At 44.7% G+C, this 19,397-nt stretch overlaps 1 protein-coding gene across 6 annotated transcripts in view; it reads right to left on the bottom strand.

Moving 5' to 3' along the window:
* The window catches only part of epha4b (eph receptor A4b), a 103,506-nt gene that overhangs the window by 4,684 nt on the left and 79,425 nt on the right, over positions 1–19,397 (bottom strand). For 4 of the 6 annotated variants that reach the window (XM_037085202.1, XM_037085200.1, XM_037085201.1 and 1 more), the window contains 8 exons: positions 19,167–19,234; positions 18,474–18,599; positions 18,031–18,216; positions 7,880–7,941; positions 4,650–4,859; positions 1,476–1,625; positions 1,127–1,320; positions 52–192 (listed from right to left, as the gene is read on the bottom strand). In XM_037085202.1, coding sequence (XP_036941097.1) covers positions 52–192; positions 1,127–1,320; positions 1,476–1,625; positions 4,650–4,859; positions 7,880–7,941; positions 18,031–18,216; positions 18,474–18,599; positions 19,167–19,234 — 1,137 coding nt within the window. The remainder of the gene's footprint in view (positions 1–51; positions 193–1,126; positions 1,321–1,475; positions 1,626–4,649; positions 4,860–7,879; positions 7,942–18,030; positions 18,217–18,473; positions 18,600–19,166; positions 19,235–19,397) is intronic. The other 2 variants (XM_037085204.1, XM_037085205.1) reach the window with 2 other exon arrangements.

Genomic DNA, 19,397 nt, shown 5'->3' with positions numbered 1-19,397 from the left:
TGACCCTCTGAGTGTTTCATTTAACTGGGATGAGTCACCAGCCATCTGTACCTGACACTGATGTAGAGGACTGAGTCCAAGCTGACATATCCAGCACTTGAAAAGTTCTCCTTATATTGGCCCATCTTGATGGCCTCCAACCACTCATCCACTGTGTTCACACTGAACTCTGGGGTGGACGGGTCCTCCCTGCTGGGATACAGAGCACACTCGCAACTCAGTGACATTTTGTCGTGTTGAGTGGCTAAAGAACAGTTTTCTGACTGCTGCTGAGGTGAATCATTTGTCCTTTGTACAGTTATTAAATCTGGCGGCACATTTCAAGAGCTGGTTAATGCTCATTCATGGTGCTTGATCTGCTTTCTGGACAGAACGGGTTTACACTGCAGCATGACGGACTCAAATCCAGTATGAAAAGAAAACATAAACCCTCAACTTTACACCCAGACATTAGTGGGTAAGTATGATTGGTCTCCGCGCTGCCTCCACTACAAGCGCACGCAGCTTTTATTTGTAGAACTCTTTGACTTGTTTGCTTACTTCCTGATGTTATAAATTGGCATAGAGGATCTGCTATTTGGTCTATTGAATGCTTACAAAAAACCTTAATATGCAAGACTAAGAGCAAATACACTTACATGCAGTGCTGTACTGCGTATGCCTCAATTAATACCCATGTTTAAGACACTTATTTTGGTGACATTGTCTATGAGCCGTGTTGGAATCTGCAAATTCTATCTGCCTTGACAGAGAATTAAATTATTCTGTTGCACATCTGTATGCTGGTCTGATTCTCACATCAGCTCAATGCCTGAAGTGTAAATATGTAAATGCAATCTACATTGTAATCCACAATGTCAAGCTACAATCTCATATTCATACCTTTTCACTGGTAAATATTACTTGCCGAGACAAGATAAGAACGTTATTTTACTGAAATGACATTTCCTGCTTTGCTCAATTTTCCAAAGTGACAAAACAGATTTTACAATTTAGATCTGAGTGGTGATTATGTCCTCAATTGATGTGCTGTCCTTTAATCTAATCCAAGTATCTCAAGACTTCATGCGTGTCTGAGTGAAAGTGTTGGATTCACAGCTTTAATTTGTAGCGTTCTCCCACTGACCATGCTGAGCTGTTGGCCAGCTCTCTCAGGCTGGCTGGGTTTCTGATGAGCTTGTCCAGGATTGTGACAATCTGTCCAAACTTTGGCCTGTCGCTGCGTCCCTTCTCCCAGCAGTCCAGCATGAGCTGGTGCAACACCACAGGACAGTCCATCGGAGCGGGAAGACGGTAGCCCTCGTCTATGGCTTTGATCACCTGCAGGGGAGAGAGGGCAAAATATCAAGTTCTGCGATCAATACAAGAGAGGGGAAAGAAATGTCCAGGAAAATTCACTTTCACAGTTTAGAACGGAGCTGATTCAGGAGGAGGTTAGTCACTGTGAATGAGGCGTGATGTGTGTGTTGACTCACATCCTGGTTGGACATCTCCCAGTAGGGTCTCTCTCCATATGAAATCACCTCCCACATGACGATACCATAACTCCACACATCGCTGGCCGAGGTGAACTTCCTGTAGGCTATGGCCTCTGGAGCCGTCCATCTGATGGGGATCTTCCCTCCCTGGAGAAGGTTCAAAACGTAGTCAACAGAATTCTTGGCATACTGAATATATCATCCTGGACGTGATGTTTGATCCTGCCAGTAACGGTGTAAATATTTAGAGGTTGTTTTATTAACATGTTTGTGGCCGAGCTCAGTTATAAATCAAGAGCAGAGCTGACAAAACAAATCATACGCTGCTGGCTGCAGAGACATTTGCTGCCTTTTAGACCACAGCAGAGGAGATTACTCAACAACTTTAAGGATAATTTCAACATATTTAAGCTGAGGCCCTATGTTAAGATATCTTAGTATGAAAATGACCAGTAGGTACAAAAGCCAGCAGCTGCGACACAAGCTTTTTGTCCCTGACTAGACGCGGATTGTTTTGCTAAGTGTCTCGCAACATTGTGGAAAGGATCCGTAAAGCGATACACATCTTTGTGAAAAACTAAATCCCTTTTTTGTTTAACCAGAAAACAGCCTCTTTTGTTGTTACTCATCAAATCCACCAGACTCCATTTGCAGAAACAGTAATTGAATCATTGTGAAACACATTCTATTCAAACTGGGCAAGAAACAAAGAAAAAAGAAAAAATTGGCAAAACCATCTTTCTTTTGCTCTTACAGTCACCAACTCTGGTTAGGTTTGAAATAAACTCTTTATTTACCCAGGTAGAAAATATCAGGGTAGCGAGACGGAGGTTGAACATCAAAGAAGCAGTGGGAGAAAACAGCATGTACCGCCAGGATATTCTCACATTGAACATGTTGAATTAAGAGTTTTATTTCAACCAAACCAGAGTTGGTGATGAAAGACGAAGCAATACATTTTTGATGTTTTTTTTTTTTGTGTATTGTGTTTTTGTGTCAGATTTGAGCGAATGTGCTGTACAATGATAAAATCGCTGGTTTTGCGCATTGGGTCTGGTGAATTTGGGAAGCGTCTGTTTCTGCTTAAACAAAATGGATCTCACTCTTGAACCCCCCCAAAAAAAAGAAGAGGTTCATCTCTGAAGGGCTCCTGTCCTTAAGTTGTCAGACACAATAACAATCTGAGCTTGTCAGTGATAACAAAATGGACTCTCGATGGATGTTGACGTTATAACCAGTGTTAGGGCTTGGCTGAGATGGTCTACTGGCTGGATGACAAAGATGCTGTACCTGTTAGTTATTTAAACACCAAAAATATGTAAACACAAGGCCCAGGTTTAATAAAACTGGAATTCTCCTTTAACAAGCCAGCACACCTCCCCTATATGCTCACAACACAGGGTTTCCTCTGCTCCCCTGTTTATTCCTGTACTTTCTTTTGCCATCAACTTCTTTTGTCTGCCTCCATGCTGCTGCTGCTGCCGCCGCCTTTGCTGTTGATGCAGGGATCAAAAGGACTCCATAGCTCCGACTGTATAGTCACAATAGGCGGTGAGATACCTCCGCCCTCTGTCTCACTCTGTCTAACGCACACACACGCACGCACACACACACACACACACAGACACACACTGTACCTCTATAGGGCTCGGTTCAGCATTTTAACATGCGGCAGCTGCCTCTGCACCACCTAGCATCCCCCATCTCTGCTTGGTCAAAGTCAAATAAAAGACGAAGCTGCCAAGTCACTCGGCGCTGCACTTTTGTTTCCACCACCCCCCTGTCCACCCCTACCCCATCCTATCCCCCCCCCCTCTCTCTTAACTGCTCTCACTGGATCCTTCCCCTGCCTTCCTTTTATTTTTTTCTCTCCCTCTCTCAGCCTCCCTCGATCTCACTCTTATTTGATATCCTGCCTCTCTGTGTCTCTTCCCCATCTCCGCCTCGGCCTCTCCCTTCCTACCCCCTCCACCCTCCGCGCCTGCAGCCCTCCATCTACGTCTCCTGACATCAGTGGAAGTGTGTGTGTGTGTGTGTGTGTGTGTGTGTGTGTGTGTGTGATTGCAATAGAGCAGTCAGCGGCTGATACACTCCTCCCAGGGCAATGCTAATGCCATATTAAAAATAACATCCCCAACACTTCCTATGAATATGAATAATGCCAAGTCCTTGTGGGCATTTTAGATGAGTTACTCTGCAGCGGTTTAACTCACTGACGTTTGAGTTTCTTCATTCTCTCAGTGCGCCGTGAGTGGATGGTGATGTTGCCAAAGACTTTCTTTAATTTGACTATATATAGGCAAAGACGTGCAGGGGAGGAGGAGTTTGGGTGCGTTTAATTTCACAGTGAATATTATGTTGTTCGTGTGGCTTCATGACCTCATACACAACTCCAACTGTGAGGGAAACCAGCTGCACTGTGTAATATAGTTTCAGAGCCTTGTGTCTTTGTCCAGCCATTACAGAAACTTTTAGAGAAGGAGAGAAGAGGTCATCACAAGTCGGCTCGGTTCCTGCTGTAGTATCTGAGACTGGACACCAGAGTCGTTCTAATTATAATCCGACTAGGGTTTCGTTCCAGTGCCGCGGGTATCGGGTCTGTGCATCAATACGTCTATCTGTACGCCCTGTTGACACGTAAGAGGAGTCAAAGCAGCAGGCTCCCCTCTTCCCCTCACAAGACTGCTGCTTCCAGATGTGTTGAACCATGGAAAATGTAATGTTACACAGAGATTCAATTCGTAATGACTACCCAGTCTGTTGTGCCTCTAATGTATGAGTCCTGAGACTCGCTATCAGCTATCCGTCAAGAAAAGAATGTTTTCCTTTTAAGAGGTGAGAAGGAGAGTGGGGACCGTGAAGTGCAGCGAAAAAACAACTTGCATAACTCCTCTTCAACTGTTGGCTGCTGATTAAATTGTGGCGTAGCATTCAGCCGCCAGCGTTGGTGTTCTTCCTCTACTTGGGTCTTTTTGGGTCGAGCACATTTTGGATCTGGTCTGATTATCTTTGGGTCTAGTGTGGATCATTTCTGACTGCCCCTGGGTCCTTTTCAAATCGATTTCCTTTTAGGCTTTTGGATTTGGACCCAATCTGACACTGCAGAGGTCCAATTCTGATATGACATGACATTAATTTAAGACAGCTGCGACCTGTGAGTGTGTGTCTTACCCTCGTAGTGTAGGCAGCTTCTGGGTCGTCCTCCAAAACTCGACTCAGGCCAAAGTCGGACACCTTACACACCAGGTTGCTGTTGACCAGGATGTTTCGCGCTGCCAGGTCTCTGTGAACGTAGCTCATGTCTGACAGGTACTTCATACCCGAGGCGATGCCGCGCAGCATGCCGACCAGCTGGATGACTGTGAACTGGCCGTCATGTTTCTGGAGGGGGAGACAAGGAGACAGCAGAGTGTAAACGCTGCAGCAGGGTGGCATAGTGATTAGGGCGGGGTCCTTCAACAACCACAGCAGGAAGTGAAGGTTTAAGCCAGAATTCAAGCCTCTGTAATGGCAGCAATCTGCGCTTCTGAAGTGTCCCTGAGCAAGAATCCCTTCCAGCCCTGGCTAAGCCTGTGCTTTGACCTCTCTCTGGAGGGTGGCAAGCAAAAGATGAATTTCTCCTCCCAGGGATCAATAGAGGATCACAAAAAAATCCAAGTTTCTGTGGATTGTATCTGACAGAGCAGACAAAACTTTCCTCTCTGACACTGACCGTGTGCCACGAGCAGAGCTCACTGGATTTCAGATTTGAGCTGTGTTTGGCAGAGAGCGGAGCCTGTTGATCGATGACGGTCCAGCTCACCTTCCTCTGCCAATTATTTCTGCCCTGGGCCAACAGTCCCCGTTAAAAAGCCATCCATGTTATCAGTCACCCTCTCCCCTTTATATCATCTCTCCTTCCCTCTGTCTCTTTTGTCCTCTCCATCCATCTCCGTCCCTCCTCAGTCTCTGTCTTAGAGACAGAGAAAGTATCACTTAGTTTCGGTCTCCATCCATCCATCTATCTTCCCTCATCTTTCTGCATCTGTGCGCCCCCCTCCACTGCCCTTCCCTTCCCTTCCTCTATCGTTCCTTCTCTCTCTCTCACTCTCTCTCTCCCTCGGCAGCTGTGGAGTAAGTTAATTAGCCGGTGGTTTTGTGAGATGCTGATTGATTGGACTGTCTAACAAACCTACAGACTTCCTCTATCAATCTGCCCACCACATTGCATTGCCAGGAAGGAGGAGGGAGCGGGTGGGCAGGCCACGGGAAGAGAGAGGAGACAAATGCAGGGCAGAGAGGTTAGACAAGGAGATGAAGGAGACAGATGAAAAAAGGTAAAGATGGAAAAATCTGGCATATTGCTAAGTTTCCCCCCCCCGACTAGAAAACTTACAGAGGAAAACGTGTTGGACGGAGAGGCTACTGAAGCTGCGCGCTTCTCCGACAGAACGCTGGTTTTGTTATTTCTGGGGGGGCGGCTGCTTAATAAATGGTCATCATAATTAAAGACACACATGGACTCCAGGAGCACGGATGAGCTGTAAATCCCATAAAACAGATTCCGTAATTATATTGAGCCACTGCGGACACTTTTTATGACCCTCATTACAATACAAACTGTAACACACAACATGCGTCTGTGTGTGTGTGTGTGTGCACGTTTCAGTCTGCCAAAACCATTTATTTATTTATTTTTTCATATCTGTCAGATTTCATTCCATTTTGCTTCAGTGTTGCTGATGGGATTGGTGTCTATTTAGCGATGGGCCTATCATCACAGGCTTAATGGCTTTGGAGCACTGCAGCGATTTTACTGGCTGACAAACAACTCTGAATATGAATCAGGGGGACTTTTCAATGCCAGGCACACCAAGGCTGCAACAAGCTATTCATCTGGGTGTATGCAAAACCCAATTCAGAGGCTCCTCAGCTGAGTCAATACCGCACGCTCGCTCCTTTCTCGGCACGTGTTTTTTCTATGAACAGGAATCATCATCCAAAAATGCACAACATGCACGTTTTGTTTACTGCGTCTGCAATTAAATGGGGATCCATACTTTTGTGTGCGTAATTGACTTTTCAGCTAATGCTTCAAAACCTTGTGTTGATTATGAGGAATAAAAGCATCCTGATTTCCTAAATAAACTTAACATCTCATATCTTTTTTTTTTTTTTTTGGGTGATTTTCGGTGAAAATAAATGCCTGGAAGGATCTTTAAGCCCATCAGTTTGTGTAATGACCTATTGAGTGACAGGCTCTTTTAGCTCTTGTCATAATGTCAATTTTAATTACAAAGCCCAACCTTCACAGACTTCCTTTGATTTTTTTTAAGTCACTGATAAGATGTTCAGCAGTAACCTTGAGTAAAATCTGCTTTACAGGTCTCAATTTTGTAATAATCTGCCACGGAGAAACACTCGCTTTCTCTGCAGACAGTTTTTTTCCCCTCACCGTAATAAACATCTCCGTATTTCTGATTTACACTTTTACATTTGGAAGTGATTTTTTCGTTTTTTGCACCAATTGCCATTTTGACTCTTGACCAAATCGCTTCCACCGTATCATGTTACATTTGAGATAACCAGTTTTTCTTTTTTTGTGTGTCCAATGCCGGAGCGCAGGGCGATACGATTTCTTTGTTTTATTACCCCTCTGTCAGCAGTCTGCTGTTTTTCAGCTCTAGGATATGTTATCATGTGATGAAAGGTTGGAGAGGCCGCACATCCATCTGAATATGTCTGTTCTCATCCACCTCCTGTGTATGCATACGTGTACTGAATATATAATAACTACTTCTGTTTATGTATTATATACTGATGGCTTGTTTCTTACCGCTAAAACAGCATTTGTCATTCTTCTTACTGTTTGTTCACTAATTTAACCCCATAAAAGACTCTCACTTTGTTTAATTACAGATGGTAATTATTCATCTTTGTCAGCTGAACTGTTTAATGAAGATGTGTTGCATTTGTTAAACTGAAAGTGGTGAGATGTGTTGTTACTAGCAGCACAGATTTATCAGTTAACAAAAAATGTGTGATTTTCAACAGTTTTTACGCTCTTAGATTTGTGACTACATATGAAAATGTGGATCAGAACACAGTTTAGAAACTCTCATCTGCTGATTTAAGCCCTTGATCGGCTAAACTTAAGTCCTTGGTGGACTTTGTAAAACTTTAATGGACTGAACTCACCAGCTATGTGGGATAAAAGACAGTTTCAATCAGGTGCCTTTTATATATTTTTAAAAGAATTTCCCCTCCAGTACGGCAATTTGGCGGAAATGGGCTCTACAATTTCAAACACTTTACAGCTGGGACATCATTTTCCACATGGCCTTTGTAAAAAAAAAAAAAAGAAAAAAAAAAATTGTGGCCCTGACCTTTGGAGGAAGAGTTACCGTTGTGTTTGTTCTCACCTTGAGGAAAGTGTCCAGGGATCCGTTCTCCATGAACTCCGTTATGATCATCACCGGTTTACCTGTGTAGGCACACAAGAAGGCAAGCTGTTAGTGGAGCAGAATTACGAGGAAGGAAAAAAAAAAAAACTGACTATAAAGAGACGGGGACAGAGAAGTAGTGGAGTCCACAGCTGTGACCAGCCCTTCCTCTCCGTCTCTCTCTGGGGGATAACATGGCATGTCGTCATCAGTCACACTGACAGCTTCTAATCAGCCCTCTCCATAAACGCCAGGAGATAATTAGAATGGACCAATCCACCAGAATATGTGTGTGTTTGCATGTGTGTGTGGGTGTGGGTGTGGGGGGGGGGCCTCCTGAGATCTCATGAATACTAATCAGCCTCAAGGGGGAAGGAAAGGGGGATGTGGTTGGATCGTTGTGCACCTGCACCTGCACGAGTGTGTGTTTCTGTGCGTGTGATGAAAGGGTGGTTGACTGACAGGCCCCGCGCACCCTGGTCCCCTGCATGGCATCTGCTGGGGCTTACAAATGATTAACAAAGTACCTTCAGTCACATCACACACACACACACACACACACACACACACACACACACACACACACACACCAAAAACAGCAGTTGTCTGTGTTTTACAGGGTTCTCCCTATAGACACCACCTCCTACAGCCGAGCTTTCACAATCACAAACAAACACGCGACGTGCCATACAAATGATGGTGTGTGTGTGTGTGTGTGTGTGTGTGTGTCTGTGCATGGCTTGTAAACACACAGACTATGTCAGACGTGATGAATAGGTCACATTTCCCCCAATCAGACCTCAGAGATGTTGGGGGGGGGGGAGAAAACCTGGGGGAGAGATAAATGCAGCATGACGTGGGGGAGAGGAACTGAGGGAGTAGAGACAGAGGGATAGAAATAATCGTTAAAACCACAACGAGAAAAAGGAAACAAGTAGTGGAAATGAAACTGTCCCGTTGTCTACCCTAAAATCCTTTTCCTCTTCCTCTCCTTTCCTTTCCTCCTTATCTTACTTACTCTCTCTTCCCTCCTTCCTTCCTTCGTCTTTTTCCTGGTCATCACAACTTTTTGTCTGTCTCTTTTCTGATCTTACTCTGATGAATAAAAATGTAAAGAACTTAATGACAATGAAGCTTCTTGGTTTGAAATGAAAAGTTCAACATGAAAATGAAAAGAAAAAAAAATTAGAAAAAAAAAATTTGTGAAGGGTTCAAAGATTAAAGAGGGAAATGACGCCTGGATTGGAGGAGGTGGAGGAGGAGGTGGAGGAGGAAGAGGAAGAGGAGGGGGTCAAAGTCTTGTCATGGAAAGGCAGGAACAACACCACAGAGGCCTACAGTGAGATTGTAGGTAAAGACAGCAATACATCACCTTAAATGAATTCACTATCTCACTGCAGCACACACACACACACACACACACACACACACACACACACACACACACACACACACACACACACACACACACACACACACACACACACACACACACACACACACACACAAACAGAGTCGCCTGGTCTCTGGTGGTGGTGTCTTCTTTGACAGTAACATTAGTCTCAGGGATAAAAGTGAAAGAGAATTGGATTTTCTTCTGCTGGGGGTGAGGACTGCTGGTCACATTTATCTCCACACGGGGCCTGTGTTGTGTGTGTGTGTGTGTGTGTGTGTGTGTGTGTGCCACTCTGTGTGTGTGTGTTTGTGTGTGTGCGAGCAACAGAGAAAGAGAGAGAGGGCTGGTTTCAGGGCATGGCAAGTGGGGAGGGATGGCGCAATGATGACCACCTGGTTTTAGCTCTGATCTGTGTGTGTGTGTGTGTGTGTGTGTGTGTGTGTGTGTGTGTGTGTGTGTGTGTGCATTTCGCAGTGACAGATAAAAACAGTTGATCCGATTGATCCTGACTGGATGGAGGTCTCACTCTTCACAGCCTCAACTTAGGTGTGTGTGTGTGTGTGTGTGTGTGTGTGTGTGTGTGTGTGTCCTACAGAAGAGGCAAGCATACACACACCTGAATGTCATATTCTGAAAAATATAGAAGCATGAAATGGGGGGAGGGCTTTAAAATCTACCTCTGAAAACCAATTATGTCTTTGACTATGTGTTTGCTACATCTATTTGTGTGTGTGTGTGTGTGTGTGTGTGTGTGTGTGTGTCCGTGTAAGCCCATGTAAAGTATGTATGTTACCAGTGGAGGAGAATATTACCTTTCCGCCCAGAGTATGAAATGCGGTCAAGCGAGAAGCACAATGAAACACATTCATCCCGTTGTCTCGGGCTTAGAGGACCATGTGAGCCCGGCATGTAGACAGACAGACAGACAGACACACACACACACACACACACACACACACACCCTCTGCTATCATTCGCCATCATCTGGACACCTGCCATATAGAATCATCCCTGCAACCCTGAAGGATAACAGGGGTTACCAATAAACCCCGACCACACACACTGGCGCCGTACATTGGATCATTCTGTTTCTTTATGTCAGGTGCCAACACAAACACACACACAAACACACACACACACACACACACACTCAGCGATTGAATGAATCCCTTTCACTCCTTGTTGCGACCTCATCACATGGCAGCCACATTTCAAACACACACACACACACACACACACAGAGGCAGGATGGAGCCTCTCCAGCTCGTCGTGGAGCTCCTCTCCGCCAAACATTCACAAGCACTCCTCAATTTCCTCCTGAAAGCACATAATTAACTAATCACGCTCATATTCATTCGAATTTATTGCCTTTCATCGCCTTCAGAAATAACACAGCCGTTTGCGGCACTAAAAAAAACGCCTCCCAGTGTATGGATGTGTGTGTGTGTGTGTGTGTGTGTGTGTGTGTGTGTGTGTGTGTGTGTGTGTGTGTGTGTGTGTGTGTGTGTGCAGATTGGGTATTGATGTTCTGCCAGGTGGAGTGTGTTATGGAATGGATCAGTGAGAGAGTTTGCTCTTTTTTCTTTTTACAGCTCTTCATTAAGTAAAAGTACAAAGTGTTGTCTCTGCTCTCCCCAGGACAAAGTCATTTATTGCCCTTTTCCGTACACATTCGCTGGTTTGCCATTATCTCCATTACAACAGGCCCGCAGGCTTTAAGGCGTTTTTCTTTAACCGCTGACACGCTTGAGTCATCGATGTTTAAAAGCAGCACCCTCTTTAGCGCCGTGTACTATTACGCTGTGCAATGTTGCTGGTAGCTGGCTTCTTATCATCATTGATTTTTTTTTTTTTCCCAGCTTTGTCACGACTTTGCTCGGCATCCATCACATGTTGTAGTACTCATGAATGAACTCTTCCAAGGTCTCGTCTCGGAATCAACTGCATTTTTACCCGGCCTTGACTCGGACTCCTCTAGAATTTGTATCGAGAGCAGTCGAGGCCACAACTGCAGAGATATCACTGAATCATTTCATACGCTCGTAACATTCAACTCCGCGATGCTTTTTGATTCTTTTACCAGGACTCTTCCACTGGCACACACAGACATGGTCACAGAGGAGGTGAATGAAAGCTTTTTCATTTGTCTCCTCTGGCATTTTGTATCAAAGTGGATCTTTGAGGTTAATTTCAGGAGTGCCGATGGTTTGCATGTATCTTTAAGTCTTGGTCCTGACTTTGTCTGTTTCCTCAGAGGTTTGGTCTTGTCTAGGCTCTTTACACTCTGGTCTGGTTCACGATCTGGTGTAGGTTTAGGTGGTCTCAGCTACAGCACTGCTTACTGCTTGAAAAACTAGAGATGGGATAAAGAAATGGATATAACAGAGGAGGCAACCATTCATCCCTGAATGATGATCAAGTCCACATGATATCGCTGCAACCTGCTTGTACACGGTTGGGCATGCTTTGACCCAACGCTAAATGGACATGCATTTACACTTTAGCACTTCTTTCTCAAACCAAAGCGCTTGTCACTCTCACCCATTCATTCATTCATACACTGTTGGCCACATGATATTTCTACGCTCGGCCATTCGCACAACGATAAAACAGCAATCAACCCAAGGATGCTTCGACGTGCAGCCGAGGATCGAACCGCCGACCTTCAGATTTGTGGACGACCATCTCCAGGGTCCATCTTGACAACGACTCAGCAGAACTCTGCACGTTTAAACCAATATTGGAAGCGCAAATCAACGCGGTTTGACTCTGCCGGGGCAAAAGTGCCTTGCACATGTGTCTGTGTGTGTATGGAAGTGATAAGGATAACCTCTATACAGTATACAGGGGAAATCTCATTATGAGGGGCTGTTTTTGTGTGTTGGTGTAAGTGTAAACGAACGTGATAGAGTCCGTATACATCAGGACAATTACATTATGAGTGGTTATCTGTGTGTGTGTGAGCTAGCAGGCCGCATTACCGCATTATTGAATGAGACGGGCCGAGCTACAAAAGAGAAAATGAAATAACTGCTGTATTGATTAATGTTAAGGGTCCGAACTAAGTGATACAATGCTTTTAACACAGGACAGATCTCTGTTCTGGGAAGCTCCATGTGAGGCTGCTAGTCGGGGGGGGGGTGCAGAGAAACGGAGAGACAGAAACTCAATAACCTTATCTCCTCTCCTCTCTTCACTTCTCCTCCCCTCTCTTCGCTTTCTCGTCTCCTCTCATTTCCTCACGTTTGTCTCCTCGCCATCTCCCTCCTCTCCCGTCCGCCCGCCCCTCTCTCCCTCGAATCTCCTCGCACATCTTTCCCCCCTCTCGTTGCCCTCATTTGTTCACGAGCCCCATCGTCTCTCATTTCCTCGCTCTTGTATCCTATCTCATCCGTCCGCACCTCCGCCCCCTCCGTCACCTTCCTCTCTGCTGTCCCCTCCCTGTTTGTCCTCGTCCCCATTTGTCTCCGCGGTCCAAATCTCCAGATCTGCACACATATTTAAAGAAACCTGAATAATTTCAAACAGTCTGAAACATTGAAACACGTATTGTTCGGCGCACAAAGACACACAGTTAAAACTAATCACCAGTTTCTTCAAACAGAAGACGGGTGGGAAAGACGTGGTTTTTAATGGCACCTTTGTAGAGCGGGATATTTTTTTTTTTTTTTTTTTTCAATGTGTGTGTTAGGGGGTTTGTGCATGTGTGTTGGTGTGGTAGTGTGTTAGGGGGTTTGTGTGTGTGTGTGTGTGTGTGTGTGTGTGTGTGTGAGATGTGGGCAGATGAGATGGAGCTCGGTAATTGAGGGTTTTCCAAATGAGCCGATTGTTGCAGCGATTGTAAAACACATAAAGGACGGATGGATAAAATGAGAGACGTGGGAGATGAAGGGAAGATAAGGAGATGGAGGGGGGGGGTGGGGGGGAGGTGGAGATTGAGGGAGGGGGCAGATTGCTGCACTTTCCTGATGTGTAGAGAGGCAGATAGAGAAAAGAATGATCTCCCCCTCCTCTTTTTCTGCATGTGGTGCTCTAATTAGCATGACAATAGCAACAATCAGGTGACAGACAGCAGAGTAGGTTATTAGAGTGGCACACGGCAGGGGCTGAGGGCTTATGAGGTTTTAAGCGGCGAGGACACACACACACGCACACACATGCACACACACACACACACACAAATGAAAAAGGAAATTGCAGACAGCCAAAATACGCACTCATGCACATTCCCTAATGTAAAATACAACTGTGCAAAATAAACATAAATACCGCTACAACCATCACTGCCACCCCAACTACCACTATTACCACTAATAATACTTTATACTGTATGATTAAGATTAATAATTGCACTTTTCCTGCGACATCAACAAAAACAAGGAGCCCGGCTATTACTAGGATTATTGCTTCCTGTACTCGTCACTACAGTGCAGAGCTGAAAGTCCATTATTAAACCACCACACGAAAGGACCACCACAGACTTTACATTGTATACTGAATCTGAATCTATCCACACACGTGGTAATACACAGCATTTCCTGCTGTAGAGTTGAGATGATCATTTTTAAAGCAAAAAAAAAAAATGACCAAGAATTCCTCAGTTCCAGTTTTTCTTCTCATAGGAGTCATAAACACTTGGGATGATAAGGACACGTTCATGTCCTTCACTTTTTAAGAGCTTAATCTGTTGAAAATGTTCTGAAAATTAGCATTACACCAGGAAATGTTACTTAACAAATGACACCAACATAAACTGGAGCTTCCTATTGTTGACGTCATATTGTTACATTGACACAGTGTTGTGGATGTGATGCGTATGGATGACGTTTACTTGCTCGATCTACCTCATTGCACTTTTTATGCCAAGTATGTATGGTTACTGACTCTGAAGTAACCTAGGTTATAGTCTGTGATGCACCATTATGCAGTTTTATTCCCGCGCTAATTATCTGCTCTGACCTCACATGATCCCACATTACATGTTCGAAAAAAAATGCACATCTTCAACTTTTCAGTAGCGCTCCTGCAGCTTCCCTTTGTCTCGTATGGTAGCTGATACCGTTGTACAGCAGAGCTGGCCTCTTCAGGTTTGAGCGTATAAGCCTCACAATGAATAGTAGCATCAGAAGTAATGGTGCTTTGGGAGAAAAGTCTACCAGCACATTATTAGTCGTTTAGCAGGAGATAAATGTGAAAAAATGCAAAATATTATGAGGTGAATTTGGAAAAGTTCAAGTGCGTTTGTGGTTTTGCCTCCTTCTGTAATTTGTATAACTACACACACTGCATTTGGTCAAGCACATACATAATTTGAACATGTATTCTGTACATCTGGATGCGCTGGAAGCAAAACAGCCTCTGCCTCTGTTTCTTACAACCACATGTACTGTACATCTACTGCCAACACCACCACCACTGCAGAGCTGTGACAAGACCAATTACTCCTCGTACTCCACCAACCAACATTACTCCTTCAACTGCTGATTCTGCTGCGCCGTACACCTACACAAACCAATCCAACACACCTGAGCCCAGAGCAGCCAGGGTCAGCCCGCCTGATTAGACTGAGGGCGGTGTGAAGGGACCAGCTGCTGCTTCAGAAAAAAGGGCCTGAAGGAATTATTGACCCATCTCAACTCTCACCCCTCGCTCGAACATACCCACCCTGGGCTGTGACCTGTGAAATTACTGCTCCGCTAGTGAGATTTGTTTCTGAGGGGCTCTATCAGCTTCTCAATGTGCCGTGAAGACAGGTGAGAAGAGGGACACAAGGAGACGCTCTTTAACAGTAGACGTGGCGCGGAAAAGAACAACACGCACAATGATGTTTTTATATTCATGAGAGCACAGAGCGCCCCTTTTTCACGTTTAAGTTGCCCGTCAGTTGCTCTTTCACTGTCAACTCCCGCTACTGTCCTCTGTCGCAGAATTATTTCAAGGATTCGGCAGTAATTCCTGAAATTATTCTGGTATTTCAAAATCAGATACGTGATGTGTGGCAGCGGGGAGAAAGTGCCGCAATTACACGTCTGCCTGTCAGAATAAGAAAGAAAAAAAACAACAAAAAACTAAACAACAGCACACGTTCAAATTTAGTTGGTTGCTGCTGCGCTTCCACAAACCACCTCAGTCCTGCTAACCAAAGGTCACGGCTAACAACACGCATTATTTAGACAATAAGCGAGAGAATGGGAGAGAGAGAGGGGAAGTAAAGCGAAAGAATGACAGAGGGACTGAATAAGAAATGCAGCAGGGTCTCATTCTTAATATGCAGACTGCTGAATATTCATGAGGCTAAAAAACACATCCAATTAACTTTATAAATTATTAATATTCATGATAAAAGCCTATGCATATGCATTTGCTCTTTTATTGTCGGACTAAGTGCCACTGAGCACCAGTGTGTGATGGACTGAAGATCTTTGTGTGTGAGAGAGAGAGAGAGAGAGACAGGGATGGAGGGGGAGGTGGTGCTGCTGGTGCTGCTGCTGGTGGTGGTGGGATGTTATTTGTCTGCCTGAATGTTTACAATTCTGTTTCTTTTCTGGCGGCTGTCTGCCTCTTCCTTTCGCTTGTCTTCAGATCTGTAACAAACGTCCGCGTAACAAGGTGTCTAGACCAGAGGAGGGAGCGGAGCGGCGGCGCCGAGAAACACGAACGAGGAGGGGAAGGAGACATTTAACGGGATAATTGCAAAAAGAACTGATTATGCACAAAAACGTACACACTCAGACTCCCGAACAAAAAGGGAAAAGGGGCTCATTTCCGTCCACTACGCTCACTTTGTCGGCTGCCATCCAAACGAGCAGAACGCGTTTCATTTCAGCGTCGTCAAGTTCCACCTGTGATTCAGGCGCCGCTGCACCGCACGATCAACAGGAGTACTTCAATAATGACAACACCTGTACTGAGCGATCGCCTGTTCTGACAGTTAAAGTAAAACATCACAGAATAGGTGGGAGGTGAGAGAGAGCTGTCTGCTTAAATCTACTGCCACGCAGCCCCCTGACGGGCCGAACAGAACAACTCCGCAGTAGATCTGTTTTTTTTCTGACGTTTCAAACTTTGGGTATCTGTGAATAACGAAGGTTTGCGCTGCGCAGACAACATGACGCACTGTCAGATTAGCAGAGATCAGACTTGATTTATTCCAGCGGAGGCCGAATGAAACTGGGCGACAGGACGCCCGCCATAAATCCATTTCTACTTTTTGGAGAGAAAAAAAAAGTAAACAATAATCTTTTTCACACATTGGAAGAGCTCTGATGAGACCTAATGGGCATAACATCCTTTTTTTTTTTTTTTAATATTTCACAACTATAGTAATTCTCCCTTCCTTGTTTGTTACATTTTGTCATATTTGTAGTGCCAGGATTGTTTTTTTTTTTTGTTCGGTAGAAAAAATGTTGTTCACAGGACATGAAAGAGTCCAATCTGGATGAGTAAACAGAAGAAAACACTTCAATTTTACATTTAGTTTCTCTGAATATATCGTCCCGATACTGTTATCTTGTGGAGTTGAAAATAAAGTCTCCAGTTCTAGCTTTTCAAATGTGAGTAGTTTCAGCGTTTCTTTGTCTTATGTTAGCAAACCAAGCATCTTTGAGTTATGGACAGTTGGTCAGACAAACAAGCTTCACCTTGGTGTTGTTTTCAGATGATTGAATTACTAGTTGCAGCCTTACTGCATTGTCTAATGTATCTCATAGATGTGTTGTGCAGTAGAGCGTGCCTCCCTTCAGGATTGAGTGTATAAGCAACAGTCGGCCTTGAAAGTAACTGGATACTGAAAAAAACAACTGAACTGGAGTCCTGCATTGCCTCTGCTGATGTTATTGATGACTACAGTATACAAATCTAACATTATCTTTTGGGCATGTAAGTATTTGCCATTTTCCATTGTTGGACCATTTAATCAGATCCAAGCTGCCCAAACAAAGTTTACCATTAGTTCAGGATAACTGCACAAAGGTCCTGAAGTGTCATAAAGACGAGTTACCCTCCAATTCTGTCACGCAAAGAGCTCCGAGGGATTGTGTCCAAAGAAGAAACACAGCAAAAGTGCACCGCAAATTGTGCCTGTGACCTCAGTGGAGTCAAAAATGGAGATACAACGATGTGTTTTCAAATGTACGTGGCTCAGTGTCGATGTGTTCTGAGTTCACCTGAGGGGAGAAAAAGAGAGAGAGAGAGAGGGAGCACCAGAGAGACGGGAGAGGAGACTGGGACTGACTGATGGAGGGATGGAAGGAGAGAAAAGCGATTGAAAGAGGAGATTAGATGGATACTGACTGAGAGAGAAAGCAGGACAGTGAGATAGTGCTATGAGACGAGGGGGATGTACGGACAGAGAGAGCGCGAGGCCCCGTGATAACAAATCAGCCATCTTGTTGAACCAGGCCTGTGTCTATGAACACACACACACACACACACACACTCTCTAATTGCCTAACACAATCATGTGAGGCAAACAAGTGGTCGCTTGAGAGGTGGACAGTCGCCGCTCACATGCACACCGACATGCGTCATCATCGCGTTCCCATGGAAACTGAGCTTTTATCTGATCCAGGGTCAGCTCCTGTTTACATCAGCGACGGCTCTGCTGCGCCTCACACAGGTGTGTGACAGAGGAGAGAGGTGTGTGTGTGTGTGTGTGTGTGGAGGCACGAACAACCGAACACATCATCCGCCCACAGGCGCCGGGCGAGGTCAAGTTTTTGTCCCAACAACTCACATCTTGTGACGACGCCCTCCAGCCTGATGATGTTCGGATGGTCAAACTGTCCCATGATGGAGGCCTCGGACAGGAAGTCCCGCCTCTGCTTGTCAGAGTAACCCGCCTTTAGACTCTTGATGGCCACGTAGATCTCCCTCTTTCCCTGAACGCGCAGTCGACCACTGCACACCTCCCCAAACTCCCCTACAAAAACACAGACAGGAGGCATGAGAGCTTGTGAACAGATTATTATCTAATATTGAATAGATTTATTGTTACATAACCCAAATTATGTAATTTCACCTGCTCTTCTGTGCCAGAAATAAGACAAATTGCGACCGTGACTCAAAGGACTCCACACAAATCAGCCACAGTTAAGTAATTTGAGTTAAATCAAGTTAAGATTTAGTGTTTCTTTGGAGTTGTTCATAAAGACCACTACTGTTTTACTGCCAACTCACCAGCTCCGATGACTCTTTCTATGCGAATATTGGAAGCATCGATCTCCTTGGCGAAGTCCCTGACAGCCTGGTTGGGGTCCTCGTAGGTGTGAGGATGGATGTAGGTCCTGCTGCCTGGAAGCTTGACTGGATGAGTGGAAAGAAAAGAGAAATGATAAAGATGTGCTGAATCTGCTTTTGCGTGCTGTATGGGAATGCATTTATTTCGAAAAGTTAGAGGTGGATCACTTTACATTTCCCGAGTGCGAGCACGTGTCGAGATGGGAGCCCGAGCGTGGGTGCCCCGTTTGACTGACATTACGATTTATTACATAATGGAACACATAACTATGTTGTTGTTTTGCGATGGTGTTAAAATGACTCATTTTTAACAGGAACCCATGAGGAGCTCCACTGTGCCAGCAAACATTTGTGCAAGAACGTGTGAAACAATGTGATCTATTTAGGTTGGAGACTTCTTTACAGTCACTGCTTGCTGCTCTGTCACTGTTTCAGCTCTTATCATACTTTTGAAGGTATGCAGACAAAGTTTGACAAACAACCTTTTCAGGGTGTTGGGATTCATCTGACTTTGTTTATGAAGTGAATAAGTTTCAGTGCATTTCCTATTTTTGACAGCAACAAACATTCGTGCATCAAGCGTACCTACAAACATATGTGTGCATTTCTTTGTGTTTTTTTGTTTTTTTTTACCTCGGCCGTGTTGGAACTGCATCTTCTCTTCGTCAGGGTCCTGCTTGGCTTTAATGTATCCACAGTGCCTGAAAAACAAGTGGACAGATGGATTAAAAACCACACAAAAACTAGCTGTACATACCAATTGTCAGCACTCGATCAGGCACGTGTGAATTCTTACTAAGCAATCCAGAGTCCTAATCAACAACTCGAAGATCTAAAACTGAACACTCTGAGCTATTTGGGGCC

This window comes from Acanthopagrus latus, chromosome 21, assembly GCF_904848185.1.
Source record: "Acanthopagrus latus isolate v.2019 chromosome 21, fAcaLat1.1, whole genome shotgun sequence".
In the NCBI taxonomy this organism is placed as follows: domain Eukaryota; kingdom Metazoa; phylum Chordata; class Actinopteri; order Spariformes; family Sparidae; genus Acanthopagrus; species Acanthopagrus latus.
This window is presented reverse-complemented; position numbering and strand designations above follow the sequence as displayed.